This window comes from Mixophyes fleayi, chromosome 3, assembly GCF_038048845.1.
Source record: "Mixophyes fleayi isolate aMixFle1 chromosome 3, aMixFle1.hap1, whole genome shotgun sequence".
Taxonomy (NCBI): domain Eukaryota; kingdom Metazoa; phylum Chordata; class Amphibia; order Anura; family Limnodynastidae; genus Mixophyes; species Mixophyes fleayi.
The window spans coordinates 196,101,172-196,126,413 of record NC_134404.1 but is presented as its reverse complement, the minus strand read 5'-3'; the positions used below and the strand labels follow the sequence as shown (position 1 = coordinate 196,126,413).

At 39.3% G+C, this 25,242-nt stretch overlaps 1 protein-coding gene across 1 annotated transcript in view; it reads right to left on the bottom strand.

The window, feature by feature from the left end:
* Positions 1 to 14,673, bottom strand: part of DCBLD1 (discoidin, CUB and LCCL domain containing 1) — a 66,337-nt gene extending 51,664 nt beyond the window's left edge. Inside the window, exon 1 of the mRNA XM_075202972.1 lies at positions 14,366 to 14,673. Coding sequence (XP_075059073.1) covers positions 14,366 to 14,471 — 106 coding nt within the window. The 5' untranslated portion in view covers positions 14,472 to 14,673. The remainder of the gene's footprint in view (positions 1 to 14,365) is intronic.
* Between the last annotated feature and the right edge of the window lie 10,569 nt (positions 14,674 to 25,242).

Below are 25,242 nucleotides of genomic sequence, written 5' to 3'. Positions count from 1 at the left end.
CCTTAGGATTTCAAGATATTGACCTGCATTTTCTTTGCCTGAAAAATCTGCATTCATTATAACATAAATTAAGATGGGTTACTGATCTTATAAAGGACCACATCTGAACATATTCTTGTGGCCGAGGCACATACCCAAACAAAACCTCAGGAAATCCTTTCTGGATTATAATATAGAAGGCAAACAAGCATGCAGCATATGAATACCACACCCCTGCAAGTGTTACTGCCTCTCAGGGACACAACATTTACTTACAACCTAATTAGCTCCACCATAGTCTGACAAGAGCTATTGCTGTAGGCCAAACTGCCAAGAATATTTGGTATGAGTATCACAGCTGCAGCAGTGTGATGATTTGTGTAGGATTGAAAACAGACTTGTGTTCACATCTTCCAATGTTTGTTTGCCACACTTTTTTTTTATGCGTATAGACACACGTGCGCGCACACACACACACACACACACACGTGCGCGCACACACACACAGAGGGGATAAGGCTTTACTACCAAAGTCAAAATAGAGACACAATAGGTGAAACAAATGTCATTAAGAGACAGAGCTAGGTAAAGATTTCCTGGTCAACAGTTAAGACAGCAATATCTCCTTCAATGTTAAGTACCCACTCACCCAGTTGGTAAATATTTGCAGGAGTGAAACCAATAGTACTTATTTGTCAACACATCATCAATGTCTGACTAGTGGCAATTGAAACCACAACCATGGCACATCTCTGTTACAAGATTACTGAAAAAAGCCACACGTTACTGAATGCAAATGGAGGAAATCCGATTTTATATCCAATTCCCTCAACTATATTATAGTTGCCTACTCTCCCGGAATGTCCGGGAGACTCCCGAATTTTTAAGAGTTCTCCCGGACTCCCGAGAGAGCAGGCAAAAATCCCGGATCCAGATTTTGGCGTTGTTGAAGATTGTGGGGGACGGGGCTAAATGCATCATCGTGGCCCCGCCCCCTGCTGCGACTGGCTAAAATTGCCTGAGATTGAAAGGGGGCGTAGCCTAACGGTGCCCCGCATGTGGCCACACCCTCCTCGACGGACCCCCTCCCGGAAAGCTGCCTGCAAAAGTAGGCAAGTATGAACTATATATCTGAACTTAATTACTCTGCCCTTAAAATGGTTAAATAAACTGAATTCTAAAAATCGTTAAATACTAGTAAAAGTATTATTATTAACTCTACTCAGGTAAAACTAGCCATATAGTTTCACCACTCTTGAACTACAATGTATACATTCCCTGCTTTGTCACTACATTACTGAATATAAATCAATTTAGATGTTTAGTTGTGAGACTCCTCTACAAAGAATAAAAGTAGCACAAAGTGTCTTGGATTTTAACACTGAATGGCACTCTAAAACCTCCTGCCTAAAGCTGGGTAAACACCTATACAATCTTACTTCAGATGCAATTTCTGTTATGATTTCACCAACGACAAAGTCCAGATCAGCATGCCAATTCATGTGTGCACACCTACACGATTTACTTTCAGATCTGTGTTCTTCATCTTTCATAACCATTGACTGAAAAGACGTGACCCTGTACACACTCTAGAGATATCTGCCTACACTGCTGGTCGTGAGTGTGTACATGCTTCCACATTTGCCAATTGTTCCATTGTTGATTGTGATTTTTAGGAAGCTTAGAAAGCCAAATCAACAGATGCAACGTGCTTTCATACTATATAACATGATTGTGGAGGCGCACTCACATTTCCAATATCTGACCAAACGGTCGTGAATCGTGTGATCTGCACAATAATTGCATAGGTGTCTACCCAGCTTAAGTAAGAATTTTTGGCATAATGCAGACAGGAATACATTGCAAGAAAGGAAATGTCTCAGGGTTTCTGGAACTCTGATACACGTTCTCGAGGGTACAGCTTGCTATATGTAACATGTAATAGATTACTGTGTTAGTTAATAATAAAAATGTACATACTATGGAAACATTTACAGAAATGCATCAGTGTCAAGTAAATTCTTTTAGATAAAATTATAATTGACATGACAGAGAAATTAGATGACTTCTACACAACCTCATGACACCAGTCGATTTGACAAGCTCTGTTCTAGGGCGAGTTATTAATGGTTCGTGCTGTATTGCCATGTAGGAATCCTTTTAACAAAGGTGGCCCCCTCACCCTAGCCAGAGCTCCTCCATATTACTAGCCCGGGGAGCGAGACATAGCTCAGCAGCTTATTAGGAACATTGTAATAGAAAAACAAAATTAGGTAGCCCGGTGATACACCCCAAGTTAGCCCACTATGGGACCGGCCCGGTGGGCAGTTGCCCCTCTGCCCCCCCCCCCCCAGCCCAGTCAGCCTGATATTACTCTTTGTGATTGGTCCTCTGTAACCCTCTACACAATTAATTTGCCAGTTCTGTATTACAAAACTGCCAGTGCTCTGGGAAAAACAGCAGCATGTAGCATCCCCTAGCCCCAGGGCTCTGACTAGGGACAGGGCACATCACATGAAAAGAACATTTTAAACCCTTGCACAAGAGCAATTTGGAAGCCCATTTGTCACTGCTGAACCAGGAAGCCTAGGTTTCACATCCAGGAATTTTTAGATTTCCTTGCTTTGTGACATCAGCGCACACATACAGTTTTGTCACCTGTACCTAACAAATGTAAGATTGTTGGGTGGTTGTTACTCATAAAAAATGTCACAGGATTATTCAGTATAAAACAAATTACCATGCCCTTAATGGAAAGTTTGTCATATACTGTGGTAATTCTATGCCATTTTTTTCATAAGTGACTAGAATTATGGAGGATGAGTCACATTCATAAAAATATAGACTGTCAATTTAGGTGTGCAAGATAATTACGAATGATTGGCTTCTACCGACAACTAATGTTTCAAATTAAGACTCTGTACCAACATCAATTTCATTTATTTTTTAAGAGGTGTGAGGCTCTGCCGACTAAAGCTCAGAGTTTCGAGCAGTGTAGTACTGTACATTAACATCTCTCGTAATTTACAGTACACAAATAGAGCAGAGGACACAACGGTCAATTTATTGTACTGTGGTTGAGATAGGACTGGGAACACTCTAGGTCAGGTTCTGTCAGAGACACGAGTGAGATTTCACCTCCAAAACGCAGAAGGCAAATATTTTGTGGAACAGTTTTGAAAATTTCTAGGTCTGACCTGTGACACAGAAGATCCCAATGATGAAGATGCACAGCCAATACAAATGGAATTTACATGACAAACAAAGTCATCTGAAAACCAGAAAGCGTGTTGTGTTTTGTTTGAAACAGATCAGCACTGAAATGCCATTCAAATCCCAGAAAATGCTGAAGTCAGCTTTGAATCAGCCAGCTGGTGTCTCTCCAGATCTCCTCTAAAGAAAAGCCTCTGATAACAAAACCAAGGAAAGTTTTTGGTGTAAAGGATAAAATGTTTGAGCAGTGACAACCCAACCGGTTTTCTGTGTACACAACGTGAGCATATTTATTCTTAGAAAACTTTGCTCTTGACAGCCACAATGGTATGGTGCAAGATTGTACATCAGTTTAGTATTGTGTAACTAAGTGTACACAACAATCATAAAGTTCATTGTAAAAAAAAACAAGCACTATTTTTGTCAGAATCCTCTCTAAGTCCAATGTAATGCCGATCACTCTGATTTTGCACCATTTAGAGCCCTTCTCAATCATTACATATGAACTGTTGAAGAAATACTTAGTTGCTGCACAATAATTAACAATTACGAATACTTTTCTTGTAGCTATAATATGGTTTAGAATTTGATTACTAAAGCTGGGTACACACTACAGAAATTTCGACCAACTTTTTATGCCAAGCGATTTTACATGCGATCGATGTTCCGATCGCTCGGTCCATGGACTGCATACACACTAGCCATGTTTAGGACGAGAAAGGGAAGAGCGGACCTCACGTTAGCGACTTTTTACAGCCATGTTGTCGTGAGCAATGACTGTAATTTCATACTCACTGTTGTGGATCGGTCGGAAGTTTATACACACTACATAGCGGAAACGAGATTGGAATGAAAATATTAAATGGTACGACCAACCAAATGAGGCGACAATCGTCCATTTGGGCAGACTTTCGACCATCGTGTCACTGTACACACTGACCCGACTTTTGAACGAGCGGTCGTATGTCGGCTGATTTTGCCGATTATTGGTTTAAAACTGTGTAGTGTGTACCCAGCTTTAGCTATGGCCAAGGGGACTTAACTTTTACCAATTTCTGATTTAATAGTATCCAAGGGGTGTGTCTTATTTCAGACAATTATTATTTCCAAATTTATTGCCAGACAGCATACATTGTCCTGATCATTTAAGGCAAAAATAGGCTGTCAGTAGTCCCTGAAAGCAAATCTTTTCAATCAACTAATAGAAAATATATTTTTTACCCTTTCAGCACTTATCCAGAGATATTGCAGATCAGAAAATATTGTCCAACACACAGCATACCAACTGAAGGATGCTCATTACCCTGAAATTAATGAGAACAGAACGATAAGTTTGCGCATTCGCAAATGCTAAGAAAATGTAAAATATGTTGTTTCAATGTATGGAAACTTTTGTTACCAATAACATTCACAGATTTATTTTATATAGCAAGATGTGCTTTTGGTTTAGTGGGCATTTTGGAGGAGCCATGAAAAGCTCCCCAGGAAAGTGAGTTATGTGATGTCTATGCTAGGATGCAGCTGTTGAGCAAGCAATGTCTCAGTGAGTTGTTATGTGAAATCCCCAGCTGAGCAGATGGGAGTTTGAATTGGGAAGCGCTTGGTAGTCATAATTTTACAAGCAGTGGGAGGACTGTGGTTGAACTTAGGACAGGCTGCCAATTTAAATGATTTCTACTAGATAGATCACATATTCAAAAGAAGCATGGCACTTGTGTACTATACAACTAAGAATGTTCATCAGTAAACAGTCATTTCTACTTTCAGTTTTGCAGACATTTAGGGCAAAAAAATTCAAAATAAAATAATCAAACACCTGAAAGTGCCAGTAAAAAGTACAATGTAGAAGGATTTCTAATAATATAACAACATAGATCTACTTTCTGTAATCCTTTGGACTTCGATTTTTTTTCAGATAAGGGTTTTACCATAATTTGCAGCACGGTGGCTAAAATTGACGACTGACAGATAGGATAGGATTGTAACCTTTTCCTTAGTGGTTTATTTAAAAATAACCATATGTTCAAAATACAGCGAAGCAAGACTTTGTTTTCTATTTATTTGGACAACAAAACAAGGTCACGCCTGGCAGTCTGGGAGAACTGGAAAATCTCTCATTGAAATCTCTGCATAAAACCTGTATGCCATCACTTCAGAGACAGGGACATTACCAAAATGCTCCTCAGTCTGTGTGGTCTGAGGTGAAGGTGGGTACAAGGTTTGCAATATGACTTGTGTTTACAAAACTCTTTTCACAGTGCTGAAAGTATAACCATACAAAAGGCTGGAATTTCATTTTAGATCACAACATACAATAAAGCTTTAAAAAAAAAAAAGAAAAAAAAAAAAAGAATGCATAATATGATATATTTATTTCTTTTTAATAGGACGCCTTCCTCACAGAGCCTTTGAAGCTTTGTAGTATAGTTGTACAACAAAAAGAAAAGCAGGAAATCCTATGGACACCTTTAGCAGACACTATGCTGTTACCATACTGAGTGGGATGTTATCTCTCAGACAGTAATCAATAGAAACAAAGCAACCCCCTGGCAATTTGTGCTGAAACCAGTGCAAACAGATAAAATAATGTCTGTGCATAAATTGTACTGCATATGCACTTTCAACAGTCATGACGAAAGACGGGATTTTCTAACAACTGATGCTCATTTTCTTGCTAGATAAAATTATTGGCCATTAAACACAAAGGGTAGACAATTTATTTAAATTACAAAGTAGCTGATAGGGACTGCCATTTGCGGATTACAACAAACAATGCATAATGTTGATGCAAACTAACATATGTCTGTACTGTAGCTATGTATTATGTATTCATGTCCCTAACACAATGGCAAACTTGATAAAGCAAGTTAAAGTAACATATTTGTTTTGCCAAATTAGTGTACTTCACAGCTATTGGTTGTCCCACATCTGGGCAGTGTGCCCGGATTGGACAATGTTTAAGCTACAGATGGGGCATGGTGGTGGTCGAGGGGGGTTGCTCAAAACTACAGAAACACAGATCCCTAAAAAAAATGCCTTAAATATCAGGACAGTTGGAAGGAATTAATTAGGGATTGTACACATGGGTTCTTAGCAAGAGATTGTAGTCTGTAGGTTCTGTGAATTCCGCCATATGGTGATAAACTTGTACAAATGTAAAAAAGGATCATTAACAAGTTCAGTATCACATAGGTGTTCACAGCACGAAAAAAAAAAAGACCATGGACTCAGAAGGGTACATTTATAACAACTTTTGGTTAAAAGAGTACAACAGTTAAAAGTTGTACTAAAATGTCTAAAAATAAAGCTTGTTACACACTGAAGAATTTTTGGGCCGATGTGTTATATACAACTACTTTCCCTTCGACCAAAGGTCCGATTGTTCGGATGATTAATGCGTACACACAAGTCACGTTCTAGATGATTAACTAAAGACCTTTTCACCGCCATATTGTCGTGAGCAAAGACTAGAAATTTGTACACGCTTAAACAACTAGGTAACAATATCCTAAAGAAATGTAAAAAAAAAGGGCAGGGCATGTTCAATAGTAACCACCCCAAATCTCATAAAAAAGCGAAGGCAACACGTTTTCTTCATACATTCACTAGCACGTGTACATTGTATGTTCGTTCTCAACTGCAAAAAAATATGAATACTAATATGGATACATTTGAAGAACGACAAGTAACTGCTTTTTCTGCTCACTGTGGCATCAGACATATGAAATACACATCTATAGGAAACACACAAACCTGTGTTATATACAAAAATGTATTTAATTATACAGGCAGACAAATGTAATACACATACTTAACCTTTTTATTAATGTGTATTGAGTGTACAATCAAGTGACACATAGATATAATTAAGGAAGCAGACATTAGCAATATACATATAAATAAAACTTTGTTTGTTATAAGACTACACTGACAAAGGTTTAAAATTAAACTGGCAGACATATGCAGTATGCATTAATGCAAGAGACACCTGCTATTGATTTACCGCTAGAAGCACCTAATTACAAAATGAGTGACGTGCGGACACCACATCACGTGGAACTAGTACAGGCATCAGAAATTAACATACACACGCACCCAAAGGAGTCGCAGCTCGAGGAACTATCAGCATTTGGTCGTTAATTGATCGGAAAATTACACACTACATGACCGTTAGGTAGATTGGTCGGAAAATATTAAACAGTACGACCAACCAAGAGAGACGACAAATGGCATGACTTTAGACCATCGTGTCACTATACACACTAACCTGACCTCCGACCCAACGGTCGTATGTTGGCCGATTTTCCCGATTATTGGACATAGACACTTCAGTGTGTACCAAGCCTTAGACGTTAACAGAAAATTGTAAGGCAAATCTTTAAAATAGTGTCAGATGGACTAAAATGTCACAAATCAGTGTAAACCAGGCAAATATAGCCTGCTATAACCAGAACACATGTGTGTGTTTAGGCTGCAACATTTGTGTGTGTGTGCAGTTTAAGTGATGCACAAAATGATCTTGCAGTCACTATAAACACATTTATGACAAACCCATTCTAAATGGTGATAAAAACTAAAAAGTGTTTAGGTATGCTGTGATATCATTATGAGGTGGCATGGGGGTCATCAGCCTAAGTATACATGAAAACCTCAAACGGACAATAGCTTTTAAAGGTGACCAGACATGGGCTGATCCTGTTGCTTAGCCTGAGAACAGAACCACTCACAAAATCATTGTCCAGTTGGACACGCAGATGGGGACCAGGCTGAATAAGATTCAGCCATCTTTCTCTTGGGGAGAGCTGCCAGATCACTCACAGCTTACACTGGGGGACTTTAGTACGTGGGAGAGGTATGAACATCAGAAATTTACATACACATGCCCTCAAACAAGTTGCTGTTTGCGGAACTACTGGCACTTGGTCAAAGAATAGGTCGTAATTTCAGACACACTGCAGGATTGTAAGCCGCTTGAAACGAGATAATTAGGTTTACCGGCCAACCAAATGAACAGACAATTGGTCATCATGTAAGTGTACACACTACTGCGATATCAGGCCAGTCAGTTTACGGGCGTTTGGTCTGACAATCAGCTGAAAAACCCTGTAGTGTGTACCCAGCCTTATACCGCTTTCATACTGCCGCCCCGGCAACATCCCGGGTTTTTCAAGCCGGGTTTTTGCCGGGGCTCGGAGCGTCCCAGCTCAGAAACACCATTCATACTGCACCTCGGACCCAGGAATTTCCCAGGTTGACCCCATTCATACTGCACAAGTCTGTGCCCTGGCAATTTGTGGGAGTCATCACCAGAGCAGTTTTCATTGGCTGAAAACATTTTTTTTTTTTGTAATAGTCTGCTTTTCTGCTGTTTTGTCCATAAAGATGTGTGAGTGTATCTTATAAGATATTTTAATTTTTATTGTTCCATTGTATCATTTGTAAACAATCAGACATTTCTTCAGTGTTTCCACCAATTCCGTTCTGTACTGCTCACCGCTCCGTACTTTAGTCACATATGTAAAGTATGTGCGACCTTTCTCTTTCGTTTGTTTCTTATAGTGTGGATGATTAGTTGTTTCAGTCCATACTGTTGTTTTCCTCTCGAGGTTTTTTTTTCCTGGTTTTATGTATGCAGTTAATGTAAATATTGTGAGTATTACAGGTCATTGCCGTGTTGACCCTGACATCATCCTCCAGAGACAGGCAGACAGCCAATCAGCTTGTTTTCTGTGCAACCCGGGTTGAAACACCCGGGTTGCACCATTCATAGTGCAGGCAAGCCGGGTCCGACCCGGGAATTACCCCTCGATAAATCCCGGGTTGAAGACCCGGGATTTTTGACTTGTACCATTCATACTGCACCAAGACCCGGGTCGTTTGAGCTCACCCCGGCAAAAACCCGGCATTTTGGTGCAGTATGAATGGGGTATTAGTCAGTGATCATCCACCAAATGCATTTTCAAACAGGTCTGCTGATGATGCAGTCAATTTAGATCCGATTATGGTCAGGCATAGGGGCATATTCAATTGTTGGCGTTATAGCCAAAATTCTCGCGGCGCGCGCACTATTACCGTCATTACGGTAATGGTGCGCGTAAATACCGGTATTACGGTACTTTTCTCGCTGGATTTCAGCTGGCGGCTCAGGGAGCCGCCAGCTGAAATCCAGCTTACTATTACCGTAATACTGGTAATAGTTTTTCCGCGGTGGAAACAGCGGACAATTGAATATGCCCCATAATGTGCTATGGGGCCAGTTTCCCAATATAGTTGCCAACATCGCAGCATTGTGACCAGCTTAATACACAAAAAGTAGACATGAGGATTTCACTCAGACACCAACAACTGCTTATTCACAGAAACATTTAAATATTGCAACCCCAGAATTTAGTGGAATTAAAACTAAAAACTGTTTTTTGAATCCTGTAGCTGGCACTTTCCCCTGACATTAGAATACAATCAGGGGTGCCCGGAGGGGGGGGAGGGAGCAGGTACAAAGTACAGGGAATTTGCTATACCTAGGCCCGAAATTCCTCTTGGTGGCCCTGAATACCATATTACTTGCAGGACTCTGCCCTCCTTCTGTCACAGTCCATCCTATATCAAAAGTCAGGACGTGGATGAAGAAAGTACCATGATAGCCACAATATATTCTACAGGAGACTGGCTCTACATTTTACATATTATGCCTTTTAAAGTACTTTTCTTCAGACGATTTTCAGTTGTTGACTTGTTAATGCTCTCCTGCAGCTTTTGCTAAAGGGATTGTTTTTTTTTTCTTTTTAGTTACTTTTGGTGCATTTTACCAGTAATCATTTAATCTTGGTGAATGAAAACTCCTCTGATAATATAAATTCATGGCTGAAATGCACAGAAGAATGCTAGAAAGCTAAACTAATGTATTTAGTAAACATTGTAGGTGGACATGCACAAGCCAACAAATGTCATCTGAATGAGAGAGTAAAGCATTTCAGAACCATAGAATTTTGTTCCTCTAAGTATCTAGTAAACACAAACATCTTGGGTGTCTCACTCAACCTTGTACACCATCATCTTTCAGAGTTCTCTTCCTGGCCACACATTAACACACAGCCACCCACTAGCAAGTAAAGATGCTCAAAAATTCCTAACCGGTTCAATATTTAATTATTTTTCTTTTATCGGCACGGGAGCCTGCACCCCTATCATCCGAGTCTTTCTCTGAACAGAGCAGGGATCGGAATAGGCGCCAGGGTATGGGAGCATGGCATATGCACAGTGAAGCTCCAATGGGGGAGCTTCACTGCACAAGCACAAACTCTGGCAGGGACGCTAGAGATGCCAGCAACACACCCTGGGTTGATGGGAGAAATTGGCATTATTATTTGCCAAAAATAACATCCCGCAGTAAGCAAAGACCATGATTTTAAGAACGGGTCCAAGTTCTTAAAATTCTAAAATATTTTCATTATTGAGTTTTATTGCTACTGTAATTAGCTGTTAATTGTAGGTGTAATGTTAAAATATTTCCTATAAATGCACTTCGAAAGCGATACCTTAGCAGCAAAACATTGTTGTCCACTTAACCACTATTAGAAATGTGAAATTCATGTGGCAAGTTATTTTATCCTTTTAGCACTGCTTTGCCACCTAGTACTAATAAGAAGCAACTTAAGATGAACAGTCCATAGACCCTTTCAATAGCAGTAACTAACACAGCTAGGTGTGTACAGACTGTACCTTGTAATTTGAATAATGCATGGTAATTGAAGTACACACTTACATTTCCCACATGTGGAGGATAGGGCTAAATGACTGAATACATCCTAGACATGTGTACTATGAATAGGTAATTGAGTGGAAATGAAGGTTGGGAGACATTTGTATATTACTAAAATGTGCACTACTGAACGGACAGTCAGGGAAAAAGTAAAAATCAGACCTTGCCAATCATTACAGTTTTTCTTTTTGTAACATCCCTTAACTTACAATAAATAATAATGTTAAATAATCATCCTACCCTCCTAAAAAATACTCTTGTGTTAACAAAAAAATAAAAATAAAAAAAAGATGTTTTATGAGCATATTACATTACACAAACTCTGAGATGCAAATTCTATAGTGTGAAATATTTTGGCAACAGCTACTAGCTCAGGAGCAATCAGGGCCGGATTAAGGGAATGGAGGCCCCTGGGCTAAGGGCGCCTCCATTCCCCCGTGAGGCCCCCATTGTGAGCCGCCCGCCGCCCCCGTCCCCCGTGAGGGCCCCCCCAAATTGCTTACCTGTCAGTCCAGTTCTCCCTCCCCGGCGCGCTGTAAGCTCCTTACTGAGGAGATCTCGCGAGAGTTCACTCGCGAGATCTCCTCAGTAAGCAGAGGGGACGGAGGACTGGACTGACAGTGCTCAGCAGCATTAATAAATTGGGATCCAAAACCAAAACACAAAGTTAATCCAGATCCAAAACCAGAACACGAGGGTCAGTGAACATATCTATTAAGAACCACAGTACTAGGTGGTGCTGTATCAGTTTTCTATTCCCATTCAGCATTTACCTGAAATGTTTATAATATATGGTACTATAGTTGCTACCTGGCAGATCCCCTAAAGTCTAGCAAGCGCCTGTCTCTGGTAACTCCTGCTGGCAAACTGACAACAGACTACTTGTATAGCGGGAAGAGTACAGCAGACATTGCTGGATTCTAGACTCCCCTGCCAACCTAGTCAATGTTTAGACAGGTAGCATGTGGTCTATGGACAAACAGGCATGTGTGGCTTGCACATAGCAGTGAGCGACCATGGATAGCATGAACCCCTGTTAAGAATACTTTTGGGACTAGGTTTAAGTGAATTTTCAGTTTTGGGTGGAAGTATCCATTAATACACTAAACACAGAGCAAAAATTCTAATTTTGCTGACTCTGGGTTTACACAGTCTCCTTTAGAATTATTTTCTCACGCCTATTACATGTTTCATTATAGACTTCACATCATGAGCTGGTGCAAATCAGTCAGAAAACCGGTTTGAAATTTATGGCAGACAATGACTAACACATTACTAATTATGATGCCAATTTGTGTTTCAATGAAACCTACACATCCAATTTACACTATATTGGAATGTCACATTTCTGTCACAGTAACTATTCAACTTATAAAACAGTCAGAGTGAATAAACTTTGGTATGCTAACTACATGAGCTTCAAAACACAGTAAACAATGACATACTGTATATTATGTACGACACCAATATCTGTCCTGTTAAAAATATACTCAAACATTTTCTATGTCAATAAAAATCACCCCACATTAGCATTAAGCATTTAATTGAGCCTCAGGAGTGTTGATCTTGTCCCCAAAAAAATGGGTTTTATGCATAGTTAGAGGTTCCAAACTGATAATTGCTGGTTAAAACATGAATAAGTCTGAAATAATTATTCAATGGAACACTAGACACACAAGTGAAACCATTATAGGAACCTATTCAAACCTGGCCTGTTATTTCGGGTTGATAAGTAGTGTAAATTACTGGGAAATATGCATTGTAGGTGGAAATATGGGGACTTTGCTGGGGAAATCAGGACATGACATCCTAAATAGGGAGCTACAAATAAAGATGACCCAACATAAAAATAAATGAGATGTGTAAATCCACTGTTGTAATTTATATGTCCCTGGAGTTGTGGAAACCAGGCCTCAGTATATGCTATTAAGGGGAAGCTTTCTCAACTTTCTAGACACACGTCATATTAAAGGGTATTTCTAGGCTGATTTATTACTCTTTCCACCATGGACATTTACAACTGGACCTGAAACACAGTAAAGTAAAAAAAAAAATAAAAAAAAAAAAAAAAAAACGCCCAAACAAAAACGCACAAATTGTTTTATAGGAGCAGAAAACTCCTTCCAATAACTAGCTGTAGCTCTGAAAGGGTTAGAATGTCATTGGGCCACCAATTTTATAGTGGGAATCAACACAGGGTGATCAATTACAAATAAAACACTTGTCTTTTGCCTGACCCAACACTGTTTTGGGCATGAAATCATGTGGCAAAGTGGGCACAGATAGCATTTTGATCAATAGGGGGAAAACCCTTCCCTGTATTGAGGTGGTGAATAGTATTCTGCATGAGGTTTGGAAAATAATGGAAATGGAGAGGGGCCGGATGGATGCTGTGAGCTGGGGTAGACTCTGGCAGAGGTTGAGACATCCCTAGGTGGTAGCCAACATCTTGCAGTCTGTCTATTCTTCGCTATCTATCCTGTTCTTTCACTATTAGATTTTGTGGAAATCCCCCTTTTTAGTAAGGTTTACATACATTTAAAGTTTGTTTTCATTTCCTGACTGTAAAGGGTGTGTGGGTGGTATTATAGATTGGTGAAGGGGTTGTTGTAATGCAATGTATTGTGTTAGAGGATGTTATGTTTCTTTGATGTATATAGTTATTCTCATTTGTGAAGTGATGCAGTAGTTTTGTGGAGGAATTGTAGGAGAATTGAGTGTTATGATAATGTGAAGTTTCGTTTATATTGGTCCATTTTACCCCTTGATGTTGTATATAATCTATTTTATTTTGGACAAAGTGATATGGGGTTTATTTTTGTTTAATTTTTTAATTAAAAATAAAGTAAAAATCAACCCTTGCAAAACTACAGGTACTTATTCAAAATGATCAAAATGCTATCTGTGCCAGTTTTGCCACATGATTTCATGCCCAAAACAGTGTTGGGCCAGGCAAAAGACAAGTGTTTTATATGTAACTGACCACCCTTTGTTGTTTCCCACTATCAAATTAGTGCCCCAATGGCATTTAACCCTTGCAAAACTACAGCTACTTATTCAAAATGCTAAAATATTGTGACTTTGCTCCCTGATTTCATGCCCAAAACCTTGTTGGGTCAGGGTAAATACTATTACAGCTTATATAAGGGACACCCTTTAGTGTCAATATGATGTGAAATCTGTGATCCAACTTGATTTAATCCTTTAAAAATAAGCTTTTCTGAATAAGAAGCTAACTTCAGCCTAGTATGAATGACTGATAATATCTGTTGCTGTAGTACAGTATGTAAGATCTCACTTCCAGCTCTCATGTACTGCTATAAACTGTAACAAGATTCACTATGTACGGCTATACATGACACAACGTGTACAAAGTCAGGTGTATTTCGCCAAAGAGGACACATTACCACTCACCTAAAGTCTCGGCCAGAAGCATTGCAGGGGCATTTAGAGAAATCCCCAGCAAGGTTAGCAATCCAGTCACGGGTTGTGGCCAGCACAGACCTCTGATCCTAGCCATGCCTCAGCTGAGTGCCCTGTGCAGTCCTTTACTCCTCCAAAAAGTTTTTAGCAAGCTTTGGCTCAGAGCAGGATATCCTCTACAGACTGTGAGAACCTGAGTCTCCATACAGAGAGACTGAACACAAACTCTCCCCCCGACTCAACCTGTCTGAGAAAGGCTCACGAACACCCCACTCTCTTCCTTCTGTGTGATCTTTACTCCCACACCATCTGACACACACATAACCCCACGCTCCTCCTAAAAACCTACGAAAGGGGTTGGAGGGGGCCAGATAGACTTCAGTTCGGTGCGCAGTAGCGACCTCTAATGGTCATTTCACGTAACTGCTAGGAATAACCTGGGACCTCAGAATACAATGTGCTGCACAAGGTGTCTGTAAATGATTGCAGTATCTGATCAGTAATAGAAGATAAAAGAGACACTGACGTTCCCCTTGTGCATATTTGCAGTAGTAGCTGTCATAGAAAAGTTACCACCAAATGTCATTGACAAGTATTGGTCCTAATTTATTATATATGTTTTCATTCCATGGACTTTCTCTGTTGATTTAAACAAAATACATAGCAATATTAATGTATGCAATTTTATGTAACTCGGTCAAACTATAGAAGATATTTAAAATACAGAAGAAATGTGTTCGATGGTAATATTGGAGATGTACAGGAATATTATGTCTTCTATGACTGCACATCTATCATTTTAAAGGTTAATAAACATAGTTAGCAACTGTCCATAATTTCCAGTTGCATGCTAAATTTTAAAGATATGTCCCTAGAAATGTCCCTGTGTTTCAGTGTTTAGTAAGTAAGAAATAATTGTCAATGCAAGAGTTATCCCTTAAGGGAGGGTGTATCAAAGTGCAGTTTATCCAAATCTCACTTGAAATGCATCGGTTTGGGCTCTTTTCAAATAGTGCAATTTATCAAAATAAGAATCGCACATCATTTTCTTTGACCCTCAGAATCACAAACCACAATGCTGGTTTGGCTAAAGACTCAGCATTCAGTTTGCATCTGTTAAAACCGTTAAAAATCAAATGCGATTTTATACAACCCGCAAATTAATTTAAAAAAGCGGTTTGTGTTTGGAAACCGCATATGATTGATGGCTATTTAAATATTGTATATTAAACCACACTTTGATACACCCCTCCTAAATCTTGCTTTATCACACTAGCGATATTATGAACACAACTTGCAGCTACTTTGGTGTTTTTATAGTAAATTACAGATGTAACATTTTACATTTTCCCTCAGTAGGTTTTTTGGAAAAAATTGATCCATGATAAACTAATGCCATTTGGATCTCTTGTTATGTCACATTATGGTAAAAGATGTGAAGCCAAATCTCAAAGAAGTTGCAAATATACATATACAAAAATACTCTACCACCCACTCAAAAACATTTCAAGTATGTAAAGAACTATGGGTCATCCATTTTGCCAAAACAACAGATAGCACATTCCACAAGAGCAAATGAAGGCTAAGTAAAGGTGTCAGTCACTAAGACATGATCAAGAGAAGCAGAGACACATTTGTTTCTAAGCAGCCTCCAAATACTTGCCTCAAGTGATCATTTAGGAACAGAGCATCTAGCACTGGGGATGTTTGAAGATTTGGGGGCAGGGAACATGCTAACATTTTTAAAATTATTAATTTTTTTTACACGGCACTGTATATGGGCACTGTTTTATTACAGTTGGCAAGTGAGATTGTAAATGCGTTTCATCGCTGAATGGTTCCCATTAAAAGTATAGGACTGTGGAGAAGTGTTTTTCTATACGCAGCCTGAACAATGTAATAAAAAAGTTTCACACTCACTCAACGTGTCCTGATGTCCCATTACTCAAGATTTATTAAGCCTAAAGTAAGGCCAATGAGAGCGGCAAGTTAGGACAAACATGGAAACATTAAATGGGTTAGTACTAATGGGGTATGAGATTGGACATTGATGTGACGTTTACAGCGCGCCTCCCTAAGATTTTTCAGGTACTTCAAACATTGAGGGACACTTACAGATAGAGACGGCTGCTCCCACGTGTGAAGAGCAGGTGTGCACCGTGTGGACCACCGAGACGGACTAGTGCAAAGTCAAGATGTAGTATATGAGATCCTATGCGTTTTATCTGTGTTGCTGTACTGAGCTATGAGTTTTAGGGGCCTATTTAAGTAGCAGCGCATATTATGAAAGATACTTTTCAATGCTCATTGCATAGATGGGGATTAAAAGATATCTCACAATTATTAAAAAATCAACACAGGAACAGCCGTTTCGAAAAAGTCTGTGAAGTATATGACTTACTTTACACCTCTTCCTATCTTACGGTCCTTTTGCAATGTGTTTTCCGACTTGATTGAATCCCTGTGCGCATGCGCCGACTGAAAAGCTCGGGCATGCGCACAGAGAAACCTCCCATACTGCAGTAAACTAAGTGGATTCATGTGACAGGGAGGGATCACATGATTCCTGCACATATGCGCTGTGAGCAGAGCTGTTTTCAATTATGTTAATGTACACCAGCTTGAGCTGGAGTACATTAATATGACTGAAAACTTAATTTCGGTCATTGGTAAATAGCGTTACTGAGCACTCCCCATACACTGTTATGGAGAGCGCTCAGTAAAACAAAGACAGATACAAAGCAGCAGATATCTATGATATATGCTGCAATGCTGTGATAATAAATCTGAAATTTGCAGTTAATCAGAGGTTTTCGAGATTTAAGTGGGAATTTAGGCTTGATAAATATGCCCCTTAATGTTTAAATAGATCTGTTTAATCATCAGCCTAATGTTGCTGTTAAACTACTGACTGATTGACGGTTGATTGTACCAAGTCACTAGTTTCACTAGAAACTCAGCTTTACTCTCTTTTTTGTTTATCTTCTTTAGTATTCAGTCTAGGATTTTTACAAATGACAAAGACACAGCACACTTCTGTCTCCTTTTCTTTGTGATGCTCTATGTGAGTGAGAGAGAGGAGGGCTCCATACTGAGAGTGAATAAATCAGCCAATGAGCAAATAAAGCGCTAGAAGGACTTTTCATTTATTCATTCAAATGCATTTTGTCCTTTTTTTTCCTGGCAGTAGCCCTCCATGTATTGTATGTAAATATATACCTTAGTGATATCTAGTCATGGGCAGGGCCCTACAGACTCTTTGATTTTTGTTTTTTTGTAACATTTTGTTCACTGTAATTTGTTGTAAAAGTATACTAGAACTATATAAAAGAAGGACAATAGAAAGATCAGCCACAATATTACAAATAGAGTATTTTTTTTTATTGCTTGGCTGTTTATAACATTATAACAGTATCACTACAATTTCACAATACAACTATGTAATAACGTGTTTACTTACATTACTTTAGGGACAACTATATATATACACACACATATATATATATATATATATATAAAACTATATATATATATATATATATATGTATATATAAATATATATATATATAATATATATATATATATATATATATATATATATGTATGTATATATATATATATATATATATATATATATATATATATATATATATATTATATATGTGCATTATATTACATTTTAGTGCATATTTATGTTTTCTGGTAAAAGTGACCTGTTTGCAAACAATATCTGTAATCAAAATAAACACAAACTGAGATCTGTGCTTTCATTCCATATTTATTTGAAAACGTGTTAACTACATTAGAAACAATTTTCATAGTGTGAATTAAGATGATAAATGAACCGTCTAGCAGTAAGTGCTAATTAGATTTTGATGACATATGTAACAGGATGTGTTTTATATAGTATGTGACAGACAAAGGGTCGTTTTAGACAGTGAGAAAATTCCCAGCAGGAGTCACTGTAATGCTATGTGCACAAGGATTTTTCTCCCCCCATCTCCCCTCAGTTCCAGTTTGTGACAGGGAATGAAGCGGAGATGGATACTTGTATAGAAATGAATGACAAAGGGACAGGGGAAAGTACAACATCGAAATCTGTAAGCACCGTGTGCACAGGCGCTCAGTTACTTTATCAATGATCTCTACACGATTATATATTTACCCTACGCACCTCTGCCAGCAAAACAGGAGATAGTAATGAGCGTATTTGTGGGATCTGGTGAATTTTGATCAAACTTAATTATTTGGCAAAGAATAGCACAGGACATTGTATTCTGATTGGTATTCCTAATATACTCCTCCTACAATAAGAGATTATACACTGAGCCTGTAACATTTGTTGTGGGGCCAAAGGAATCTGAAACCTGATAATATTCCAATCAGACTAGGGGCCTGATTCATTAAGGATCTTAACTTAAGAAATTTCTTATTTCAGTCTCCTGGACAAAACCATGTTACAATGCAAGGAGTGAAAACTAGTTTTCTGTTTTGCACATAAGTTAAATACTGACTGTTTTTTCATGTAGCACATAAATATCAATTTTAAATTTCAGTGTGCAAATAAGCTATCAAGCATTTGTGTGCTACATGAAAAAACAGTCAGTATTTAACTTATGTGCAGAACAGAATACTAATTTGCACCTCTTGCATTGTAACATGGTTTTGTCCAGGAGACTAAAATAAGACGTTTCTTAAGTTAAGATCCTTAATGAATCAGGCCCTAGATCATTATCGGATATGCTTATTCCTCTGGTCTGAAGATGACTTCAATTGGCCTGTGTGTACCATATTACTAAGTGCAGTAAGCATATCTTTATGAAAATTCTAGTGCATCAAGGTTCACCTGCACAGCACCACAAATGACATTCTTAAATTTTCCTGTTCCTTAGGAAAGTTTTCCTGGACATTATTGTAACATGTTGGCAACTACATCAGCCAGAGGGTCACAATCTAACTTTTTATCAATAGGGTCATTTAGTCAGATCACATAGGGGTCTGTTAGCTTAATCAGCCTTGGCATCTGGCCAAATTTCTAGGCATGTCAGAAAATGATGGAATGTGTAAAGACCAACGTTTGGCATGTCAGTTGTTTTGGGATGAAACATGCAGTGATATTTGGCCAATGTACCCATATTTGCACTGATATTGGTGAGTATTTGACCTGTATTAGATTTCATCTTGTAATATCTCTTCTTCCATTCACTCAATTAGCTGTCTCAGGCTACTTAAGCCTGGTCCAATTGGCGGTCTTGGCATTATCGGCAGTGTTGACATTATCCTCACTGACTACTTCTGCTTCTTTCTGCCTTAAAAGCAGCAAGCCATCTTTTCGTGTAAACCACTGTTGCAGCTGTAAATAAGCATGTTTTTAATAAGAAACCACAAAGACTTCATTATGTAAAATCATAGTGTTTTCATTGGCTGAAAACTTTTGACATTTTATTGGACAGAATTAAATTGAAGAGAGTAGTAAGAGGCATTTATCCTAATTTACACTACAAGTGTTTGGGGTGTCAGATATTCCACTCTTTGACAAAAGCAATTTTCTGGTGCTGAAATTATTATATACCAGCACTATATATTTCTGAATTTGCACTACAAGTGTTTGGGGTGTCAGATATTCGTCTCTTGTAGAAAAGCTATTTTGTGGTGCTGAAATTATTATATACTAGCACTATATCTTTCTGAATTTGCACTACAAGTGTTTGGGGTGTCAGATATTCCCCTGTTCTAAAAAATATATTTTCTGGTGTTGAAATTATTATATACCAGCACTATATATTTCTGAATTTGCACTACAAGTGTTTGGGGTGTCAGATATCCCCTCTTTGAAAAAAGCAATTTTCTTGTGTTTAAATTATTAGATATCAGCACTATATATTTCTGAATTTGCACTACAAGTATTTGGGGTGTTAGATATTCCCCTCTTTGAAAAAAGCAATTCTCTGGTGCTAAAATTATTAGATACCAGCACTATATCTTTCTGAATTTGCACTACAATTATTTGGGGTGTCAGATATTCCCCTGTTATAAAAAAGCTATTTTCTGGTGTTGAAATAATTATATACCAGCACTATATCCTTCTGAATTTGCACTATAAGTGCTTGGGGTGTGACATATTCCCCTGTTCTAAAAAATCTATTTTCTGGTGTTGAAATTATTATATACCAGCACTATATATTTCTGAATTTGCACTACAAGTGCTTGGGGTGTCAGATATTCCCCTCTTTGAAAAAAGATATTTTCTGGTGTTGAAATTATTATTTACCAGCACTATATATTTCTGAATTTGCACTACAAGTGTTTGGGGTGTTAGATATTCCCCTCTTTGAAAAAAAATCTATTTTATGGTGCTGAAATTCTAATATACCAGCACTCTATATTTCTGAATTTGCACTACAAGTGTTGTGGGTCTCATTAAAATGGATTCACAGCAGTCCACATATGAGCAGGATCAGCAAGCACCTGCTGGCACCAGTCCTGATGGTAGTCTTCCCTGTATGTCATCTGATAAAGCCTATGTAAAAGTACATAGTATTTTTAAGTCAGGGAAAAAAATACACTAAAAAAAACCTTTTACTGTGTTGAAGAGAAAAAGAGCTGTAAATGATGAAAAGTTAACTGCCGAGAAAAAAAAAATTGCCAACATGCCATTCTACACACACAGTGGCAAAGAAAGAATGAGGCCTTCGCCTTTCTCTATTAGTGCGAGATCTAAAAATGTTACTGAGCCTTCTTCTTGTAAGGTCACTCGTGACCAAGCAAGACCAAGTAATTTGGAGTCCAAAAGTGGTGCACAACTACTCTTACGTGTGATATCCAAGCTGCAAGAAAACAGTAAGGCATTAGAGGAAAATGTATGCTCTGAATCAGAAATGACACCAATCCCTGAGGAGAGTCCATCCACGAGTGGTATGTGTAATCGTGACCATTCTGATAGTGTACCCATAAAGAAGGGCCCTTTCATCATTTCTGCTGATGTGTGCCTGAACAGCCCGAGTGTAGACGGTGATACACCAATTTAGGATGCCACTTTGGAATTAGAAGAGGATGAGGGAGAGATTTGTGTAGCCGACGAGGGCACTAATGAGGGTGTTGATGAGGATGAGGTTGTTTGTGTAAGTCCTGCACCAGTGGCAGCAGTTCTGGCACGTGCCAATAAGAAGCCCATTGTCATGCCTGGGCATAAGACCAAAAAAGCCACTTCTTATGTGTGGAATTATTTCTACCCAAATCCTGACAACAGTTGTATAGCCATTTGTAGTGTATGTCAAGCCACAGTCAGTCGAGGGAGGGACCTTAACCATCTTGGAACCTCATCCATGTTATGCCATTTGACGAGAGGTCATGGCAAGGTGTTGGGAAAAGCTGAAAGTCATGACTAAAAAATAACAAGCACTCCATCATCAGCTAGGACCCTTCTCTCACCTACATCCCGATGTCTGCAATCTACACCCGTCCTCATCAATATCCTCAGTATCGATCGGAGTTAGCCCTGCATCCCACTTGGTAAGGCTCAATGACTCCTGCACTATAATTGATTCCTCTGAAGAATGTCTGAGCGTTAGTCCCACTACTCATGCTGTTGCTGCTGCTGGGGGTGAATCTTCCTCCCATAAGAAGCCCAAGAAGAAGAGCACTACTACTTTACAACAATTAACTGTGAAACAATCTTTTGCTAGAGGAAGTAAATATGAAAGCAGTCGCCAAGCGGATCACAGACGCCATGGCTACTATGCTAGTGTTAGATCTGTGTCCAATATTCACAATAAAAGCAACTGTTTTTTCACAGTTAATTGATGTTTTGTGTCCCGTTACAAAATTCCATTTTTCACGTAAAGCTATTCCGCAACTGTACCAAAATGTTCGTAAAAATGTAGTAATTGGGTTTAAAAATGCCATTCTACCCACTGTACACTTAACCACAGATATGTGGACAAGTGGAAGTGGGCAAACCAAAGACTATATGACTGTGACAGCCCACTGGGTTGGTTATTTGCCTTCACAAGTAGGAACAGCAGCAGCATGTACACCACTACGTAACATTTGTCACAGGCAGGCTACTCTTTGTATCACCGGCTTCACTAACAGGCATACAGCTGATAATTTGTTACGAAAACTAAGGGATGTCATTGATACATGGCTTATACCACTTGGACTCTCCCCAGGATATGTTATTTCTGATAACGCCAACAATATTGTGCGAGCATTACAGCTGGGTGAATCCAATCACATTCCCTGTTTTGCTCACACAATAAACTTGGTGGTGCAGAGCTTCTTGAGAAATAACTGTGAGGTGCAGGAGATGCTTTCGGTGGCCCGTAAAATTTCGGGACATTTCCAGCATTCTGCCACAGCATGCAGGAGATTGCAGCAGCTCCAAGAACAATTTAACTTGCCCTGCCACCAACTTAAGCAAGAGGTGTTAACAAGGTGGAATTCCACCCTGAAAATGCTTCAGAGGATGGAGTAACAGAGCAAAGCCATACAAGCGTATTGCACAAGCCATGGCATCGGGAAATGAGGGGGTATGTATTTCACTCTTGCACGGTGGGGAATCCTTTCTGTGCTGTGCAAGGTGCTGAAACCATTTGAAGTTGTTACGTGTGAAGTGAGTTCAGACTCTGCTAGCTTGAGCCAAGTCATTCCTTTAATTCGACCTTTGGAAAAGCAGCTTGACAAACTGAAGGAGGAGATGAAATAAAGCAATTCTGCAAAGTATGTTGGCCTTGTAGATCAAGTACTTAATTTGCTTCGCAATAATCTTGAAGTCGGATCACTATGTTTTGGCGACTGTGCTTGATCATAGGTTTAAGACCTACGTAGATTCTTTGCTTCCAACTGACCGAGATCTGAAGAGATGCAAGGAGCTCCTGGTCAGTAAGTTGACCGCTGAACTGGTCCTTGGCTTGACAACGTCTCCTTCTTCAGTTTCTCAGGCAGCTGCTGCTCGTAGAAAATTGCACTTTCCAAAGAGAAGCAGGGATGATGCAGGTGGCAGACCACAACAGTTTGACATCTGGGGGTAAATGTATCAAGGTCTGATTTTGCAAATCCAGCGATTTTATCGTGAGAGTTGAAACTCACAGATGTATGAAGCTGAGATTTCATGCAAAATCGCCAGAGTTGTGCTTCTGTCAAAAGCGCTATTTGCAAAATCGCCAGAGATCAAACTCCCGACTGTTTGCCACTGCAGCTATACAACTCTCAAATGTATGAAGCTCAGAGAATTTGCTTTCAAACATGCCAGATACAACATGCTGCTTGCTAGCAGCTTGTTGTATAAACACATCACTGTTACACTGCCCTGGCAGTGTAAAAATGGTAAAGAATAGAAGAAAGTTTAAAAAAAAAGCGTGGGAGGTCCGTTACGCAATGAGCGTTGCACATGCGCAATAAACTACGCTCATTGCGTAATCTCTATTTGCAGTCTTGGGTGATTTCCCCAATAGCGTGGGAAAATGACCTAATACTGTAAATAGACTATGCGCATGAGCAACGCGCATTGCGTAACGGACCTCCTAGCTTGCTAGGAGGTGTTTGCGGCGGCTCCAGTTTTTTTTATTTTCCTTCAATCAAGAACACAAATTCGGGATGTACAGATATGTGGCTCTCCTGGCCAAAGAAAAGAAGACTACTATCAACAAGGGGCCCCTCCTGGGCGAAGCAAAGAAGAGATTTTTCAAACCTGGACATTTGGATGGTATAAATACTTTGGGACTGGGGCAAGCCGGACATTTGGATCATCAATTTGTTTTGAACTTTTTCAAGCCTGGACATTTGGATGGTATAAATACTTTGGGACTGGGGCAAGCCGGACATTTGGAAATACAAATTTATTTGGGACATTTGTTACAGAAAGAAGACTTCATTAGTGAGTATTAGGGGATTTATTATTTTTAATAAAAAATTATGGTGTAAATGAGGGTGCTTACTGTGTTTATTGTGGGTTTTTTATTTTTATTAAATGTTAGTGGTTGTAATGAGGGTGTTGTGGTTTTTTAAACATTTTATTTTGTGGAACCACAGGTCCCAACCAGCAATGGATGTCAGGGCATGTTGGCACTTGTGGTTCTCCAAGTGCCAACATGCCCTGGCTGCCGTGGGTATGCTGGTGCTTGTAGCAGCATGGCCACACTATTTTAGGCAACTTGGCTGGCTGGGACTTGTAGTTCCACAAAACAAAATGGCGTCCGTTTATTTTTTTCACTACTTATCGCCTTTATTACCTTACTACCCACAGCCCAGGGGTAGTAGGAAGAGCCCTAGTGCTATCAGCACTGGGCTGGGTGTCTCTGGGGGGGCCCACTCCCTAGGGAATCCAGCCCAGCGCTAAACAGTCTAGTGTTGGTTAGTCATTATGGCAGGGAGACCCCTGCTGCGTGTCCCACTGCTATAGTGCCGCCAACCCAGGCTGGTTTGCCTAGTGCTGGTTAAGTGAAAATCGGGGGGACCCCACGCAAAATTTTCCCCCGATTTTCACAGAACCAGCAGTAGTCAGGCAGCACTAGGGTTAAGCAGGAATAGAGGGGGGATCCCACGCTTTTTTTTTTTTTAACTTTCATCCATTCTTTACAGTTTTGACAGCTGTATGACAGGACAGTGTAACAGTGATGTGTTTATAGAACTCGCTGCTACAACACAGGAGAGTTAGCTAAACACGAGAGTGTTTACATCGCAGTAAATCCCAGAGATGACCAGCGATTTTGAAGATCAGGGTCAAAATCGCAGCTTGATACATTTCAGGTTTTTTTTACTAAAATCGCGGGTTATCACCTTCGACTTGCCGCGATTTTAACACGCTGTCAAAATCAGACCTTGATACATTTACCCCCTGGTCTGGGTTAGCAAAAAAAGTGTGATCT